A 6,155-nucleotide genomic window follows, 5' to 3' on the forward strand; every position below is an offset into this window, starting at 1 on the left:
TTATATATTATATACATATTATATATATATTATATATAATATTAATTCTTGTCACAGCCCTATGTCATAAGTGCCTATTATTTTGTGTCCATTTTATAGACCTTAAACCTGGAGCAAGACATCTGGTAACTTGCCTGAGGTCCCACAGACATAAGTGGAAGATTAAGGACATAAATCAAGCATCCTGACTCCAGAGACAGTGCTCTTTAATCACTGTGCTATGCTGATTCAGAAGTAACACTGTTATCTTTTTATTTTATAGATGAAGAAACTAAGACACTAAGAGGTTAGGTAATTTATCCCCAGTGTCACTGAGCCAGAGCTGGGATTTGAACCCAGGCATCAGGGTCAAGGCACATAACCACTACACACTACCCAGTCTCCCCAGTACTTGAGTGAAGAGGGTCCTAAGACTCTGTCAGGAGGGCTTTGCACCAGATTGCTGCTCTGTAGAGAAATACTAACAGCAAGGAGAAAGTCACTTATGTTCAACCTGGCTTTACTCGCTAAACAGCTAGGTGAAGCCAGCAGGGTCCTATGAAAGGTTCTTCCCACTAGGCCCTCCGTCTCAGGAATCTCTGCAGGTTTTAACTTACATCTTCCTTCCTGAACCTGCCAGTTCATCTGTCAGCCTCCTGCTACCAGCCTGTTGCCAAATCATTGCTGTGCCCCAGATCTTGCTGCCAGACCCCTTTGACTGGAGCTTGGCTCACTGTGGATCTGGCTCTCAAATGGCATTCTCACTTTGTTCTCCACCCCATGACCACAGGCCAGCCTACCAACTCCAGAGTCAAGTTGCCGCTGCCCTCCCCCACCACCACTGCCGCCTCTCTACCACACCAATTCCAAACTTGGCTCCCAGCTCTCCAGACTCGTCATAGACCCCCGAACTGTGTGAGAGGTCACTACAGATAACTCATTCTGAGTGACAAACCAAAGGGGTAGAAATTGAGTATAATTTAAAAGGTGTGTCTTACCTATGGACTGGGAGAAAATATTTGCAAACAATGGGACTGACAAGGGGCTAATGTCCAAAATATACAAACAGCTCATACAACGCACTATCGAAACAGCAAACAAACCAATCAAAAAATAGGCAGAAGGGGCTTCCCTGGTGGCACAGTGGTTGAGAGTCCGCCTGACGATGCATGGGATGCGGGTTCGTGCCCTGGTCCGGGTAGATCCCACATGCCGCGGAGCGGTTGGGCCCGTGAGCCATGGCCGCTGGGCTTGCGCGTCCGGAGCCTGTGCTCCGCAACGGGAGAGGCCACAACGGTGAGAGGCCCGCATATCGAAAAAAAAATAAAAAATGGGCAGAACACATAAATAGACATTTCTCCACAGAAGACCCACAGATGGCCACCAGGTGCATGTAAAGATGCTCAATATCGCTAATTATTAGAGAAATGCAAATCAAAACTACAGTGAGGTATCACCTCACACCGTTCAGAGTGGCCATCATCAAAAGGTCTACATGGGACTTCCCTGGTGGTGCAGTGGTTAAGAATCCACCTGCCAATGAAGCGGACACGGGTTCCAGCCCTGGTCCAGGAAGATCCCACATGCCGTGGATCAACTAAGCCATGTGCCACAGCTACTGAACCTGCACTCTAGAGCCCACGAGCCACAACTACTGAGCCAACGTGCCACACCCACAGATGGCCACCAGGTGCATGTAAAGATGCTCAATATCGCTAATTATTAGAGAAATGCAAATCAAAACTACAGTGAGGTATCACCTCACACCGTTCAGAGTGGCCATCATCAAAAGGTCTACATGGGACTTCCCTGGTGGTGCAGTGGTTAAGAATCCACCTGCCAATGAAGCGGACACGGGTTCCAGCCCTGGTCCAGGAAGATCCCACATGCCGTGGATCAACTAAGCCATGTGCCACAGCTACTGAACCTGCACTCTAGAGCCCACGAGCCACAACTACTGAGCCAACGTGCCACAACTACTGAAGCCCACACGCCACAACTACTGAAGTCCACACGCCTAGAGCCCATGCTCCCAACAAGAGAAGACACTGCAATGAGAAGCCCACGCGCCGCAACGAAGAGTAGCCCCCGCTCACTGCAGCTAGAGAAAGCCCGCCTGGAAACAAAGACCCAACGCAGCCAAAAATAAATAAATAAATAAAAATTTTAAAAGGTCTACAAACAGTAAATGCTGGAGAGGGTGTGGAGAAAAGGGAACACTCTTGCACTGTTGGTGGGAATGTAAATTGGTGCAGCCACCATGGAGAACAGTGTGGAGGTTCCTTAAAAAACTAAAAATAGGCAATTCCCTGGCGGTCCAGTGGTTAGAACTCCGTGCTCTCATGGCTGAGGGCCCATGTTCAATCCCTGGTCAGGGAACTAAGATCTCACAAGCCTCGGGGCACAGCCAAAAAACAAAAGAACACTAAAAACAGAGCTACCCTATGATCCAGCGATCCCACTCCTGGGCATATATCTGGAAAAGATGAAAAAATCTAATTTGAAAAGATACATGCACCCCAATGTTCATAGCAGAATTATTTACAGTAGCCAAGACATGGAAGCAACCTAAGTGTCCATTAACAGATGAATGGATAAAGAAGATGTGGTATATATATACAATGGAATATTACTCAGCCATAAAAGAATGAAATCTTGCCATTTGCAGCAACATGGATGGACCTAGAGAATATCATATTAACTGAAGTAAGTCAGACAGAGAAAGACAAATATTATATAACATCACTGGAATCTAAAAAATAATACAAATGAATTTATTTACAAAACAGAAACAGTCCCACAGACATAGAAAACAAACTTGTGGCTACCAAAAGGGAAAGGGGGGTGGATAAATTAAGAGTATGGTGTTAACAGATACACACTACTATACATAAAATAGATTAACAAAAAGGATCTACTGTACAGTACAGGGAACTATATTCAGTATCTTGTAATAACCTATAATGGAAAAGAATCTGAAAAAATATATATATATATAGATATAACTGAATCACTTTGCTGTACACCTGAAACACAATACTGTATATCAACTGTACTTCAACTTTTTTGAAAGTGTCTTGTTGTAGAGTTGCACAGAAGACCCAGAGGCGAAACAAAGATCAGAAATTCGATGACCAGTTATAAGACTGATTAAATAAGGCTTTCCAAGTGAATTCCAACTATACAAAGGCAATATAGCACAAGGGTTAAGAGGATGGACCCTAGAGACAGATTGGCAAGTTCAGTCATTGGCTCTACCACTTACAGATGTGTGACTTTAGCAGTTCCTTAATCTGTACTTCATTTTTTCCACCTGAAAAATGGGAAAATAATAGTTCCAATCTCATAGGATTGTTTCGAGCTTAAATTAGAATATGTAAAGACTTGGAACAATGCCTGGCATATACTAAGGGCTATATAAGTGTAAGTTTCATTATTATTGGTTCTTCAACCACCACAAAGCTCATTGGGCTTCATGACACTAAAGGCAGGTTCTTGGAAGAATTAAGCCTGCCAGACAAATTTATTCCACTACCAGAGCTGTCTCCTGAGGACCTGCACGTTGTTCGTGTAATTTGTTTTCACATAAAGACTTTCATATATTTGAAGACAGCCATATTGTCCCACCTGTGGCTTCTCTTCCTCGTGCTGAATATTCTGAATTACTCAACCATTCCTTATGTAATATGGTATCTTGCTGGAGACTAGCACACCAGTGTGTCTTTTGCTGTTCAAGCAAGAAATACCAGAGAAATAGACTCACAGACATAGAAAACAAATTTATAGTTACCAAAGGGGTTAGCAGAGGTAAGGGGGGGAGAGATAAATTGGCAGTTTGGGATTAACCTATACACACTACTATATATAAAATGGGTAAGCAATGACCTACTGTATAGCACAGAGAACTATACTTAATGTCCTGTAACAACCTATAATGGAAAAGAATCTGAAAAAGAATATATACATATAAATAACTGAATCACTTTGTTGTGCACTTGAAACTAACACAACATTGTAAATTAACTATACTTCAATTAAAAAAAAATACCAGGGGCTTCCCTGGTGGCGCAGTGGTTGCGCGTCCACCTGCCGATGCAGGGGAACCGGGTTCGCGCCCCGGTCTGGGAGGATCCCACATGCCACAGAGCGGCTGGGCCCGTGAGCCATGGCCGCTGAGCCTGCGCGTCCGGAGCCTGTGCTCCGCAACGGGAGAGGCCACAACAGAGGGAGGCCCGCATACCACAAAAAAAAAAAAAAAAAAAAAAAAATACCAGAAATTTCTCCCGTTCATCCTCAAAAGATTTATATATAGGTAGCATATAGAATGTTCCCTTCTTAATGAAATATTAATAATAATAACAATAACAGCTAATATGTATTAAATATTACTATGCCTTGTATGAGACCTCATTTTGAACCATGTAAATCCCTAGGGGTTCTTAGATGATCCACAGAGGACCCCCAAAGAAGATGATACAGGACTTCCTACATGGTAGATTATATAACTGTCCATGAAGTATTCTGATTTCCCATCATGATATAGCCCTCCTCATTTTGCCATCTCAGGCCACGTGATTTACTTTAGCAAATATTAGCAATTGCTTTAAGAGTCAGGGCTCCCCTTGTCCATTTCCTCTTGGCCAAAATGGTCAGCAAATGGTGTGTGTTCCAGAGTAAAGCTGACTCCATCTCCCTAGAAAAGAATGAAACGTGATAGGCATGTAACAGGAGCAAGAAATAAATTTTTAATTTTGTAAGTCACCAAGATTTTTGAGGGTTTTTTTGTTTGTTTGTTTGTTTGTTTTCCAGTGACACTCCCACCTTCATTATCAAGGTTTTCAGAGCCAGGACAGAGGAGATTGCAATGGGGATATCAACAGCCCCTTCTCTCCTGACCATTAGACCCACAGGATTCCTCTAGCCAGGGGCAGAGGTCTGAATCCCTGCCTTTTGGGAAACCTGGCCCCTACCCCACCTCCCTCGCTCAAGTGTCCCTAAGGTCTCAGGACAAGCCAGATCCCAGGACTGAGCCAGCGGGTGTGACAATACCCAGTCCTCAGACAGCTCTCTTGGGGCCCCAGGAGCACTGCCCGTGTGGATGGGGCATCCTGAGCATCCTTCCTGATTTGAAGTCCAGGTCCCTGGAGATCACAGGGGTGGGACTGGTCCCCAGGATTACGGAGAACATGACATCACCAAAGAGGCTGGCCCTCCTTCCCAGCAGATTGGATGACACATTGGGAAGATGTGAGCCTGGGACCTCCTAGGAGGGACAGGGGAGCCACGTGGCACAGTGAGACTCCCAGGGCCAGTGGGCAGCCGGGGACTGGGGGTTCCAGGGTCATGTCTTCTTGGCACGATCTGCTGCATCCAAGGCAGCCACGTTGCAGGTGGCTGTGATCAGGTGGTGATCCAGAGGCGTATTCGGAAAAGACCCACAGAGCCAACTAAAGGTCCCTGAGAGATCACAGGGGTGGGACTGGTCCCCAGGATTACAGAGAACATGACAGAGGAGAAGGCAGTAGAAGGGCTCATTTCCAGCACCCAGGATAAATAGAGCAGGTCTGGAGGTGTAGTAGATGCAAAGCACTGGATTTCCAGACAGGTTAATCATCTTGTGACTTTCACTGCCTCGGACCACAGAACTGTGGAGGTGCACCCAGTGGCTGGCCACATCCAAGCTCATGTTGAGCTGGAAGAGAAGGGTGCCGTGAGGGTACAGTAGGGCCAGGTTGACCAGCAGACACATTGTGGAGAAGCAGTCTGCCCGCATGTCCAGCATGGCCCCAGACCCGGTCCCTTGATTAAGGACTCGAGCAGCGTGTCCATCAAAAGCGTCCAGAAGTCCACTGAGCAGGTAGAAGGAGGAGGCCGTGAGGGGGCAGCAGATCATGAAGTAGAAAGAAATGATGGTGAAGACAATCTGTGCATAACCGATGAGGTTAGGCGCAAACAGGAAGATATTTTTGCCTGGCACCGGAGGTCCCCGGCCACCCTGGGCCTTCTCTGGAGGTGTCGGCTGTGTCCCACCCCGAGCACAAGGCTCACCCTCCAGCCCGGTGCACTGGCCGTGCCCACTGCACGCAGGTCCTCGCTGCCCCAGACGGGTCCCAGATGTTAAAGCTCGCTGCCAGCCGGGGCATAGGCCAACCCAGCTGTGCATGGAGCAGAGGTCA

General features: G+C 46.4%; 1 protein-coding gene across 1 annotated transcript; it reads right to left on the reverse strand.

The window, feature by feature from the left end:
• Positions 1–5,379: 5,379 nt before the first annotated feature.
• Positions 5,380–5,872, reverse strand: LOC102975509 (CDP-diacylglycerol--inositol 3-phosphatidyltransferase-like). Its single transcript, XM_007103144.2, has 2 exons — positions 5,483–5,872; positions 5,380–5,436 (listed from the first exon to the last, which is right to left on the reverse strand). Exons 1-2 carry the CDS (start codon positions 5,870–5,872, stop codon positions 5,380–5,382), a joined length of 447 nt encoding a protein of 148 aa, XP_007103206.2.
• Positions 5,873–6,155: the final 283 nt, after the last annotated feature.

Source organism: Physeter macrocephalus, chromosome 4, assembly GCF_002837175.3.
Source record: "Physeter macrocephalus isolate SW-GA chromosome 4, ASM283717v5, whole genome shotgun sequence".
Lineage (NCBI taxonomy): Eukaryota > Metazoa > Chordata > Mammalia > Artiodactyla > Physeteridae > Physeter > Physeter macrocephalus.

Excerpts from the sequence above, each read along its gene's own strand:
- LOC102975509 (XM_007103144.2), bottom strand. The coding sequence starts at position 5,872 with ATGATCTGCTGCCCCCTCACGGCCTCCTCCTTCTACCTGCTCAGTGGA. Across the intron at positions 5,437-5,482 it reads ACTGCCTTCTCCTCTGTCAT|GGACCTTTAGTTGGCTCTGT; the intron begins GTTCTCTGTAAT and ends GTGATCTCTCAG.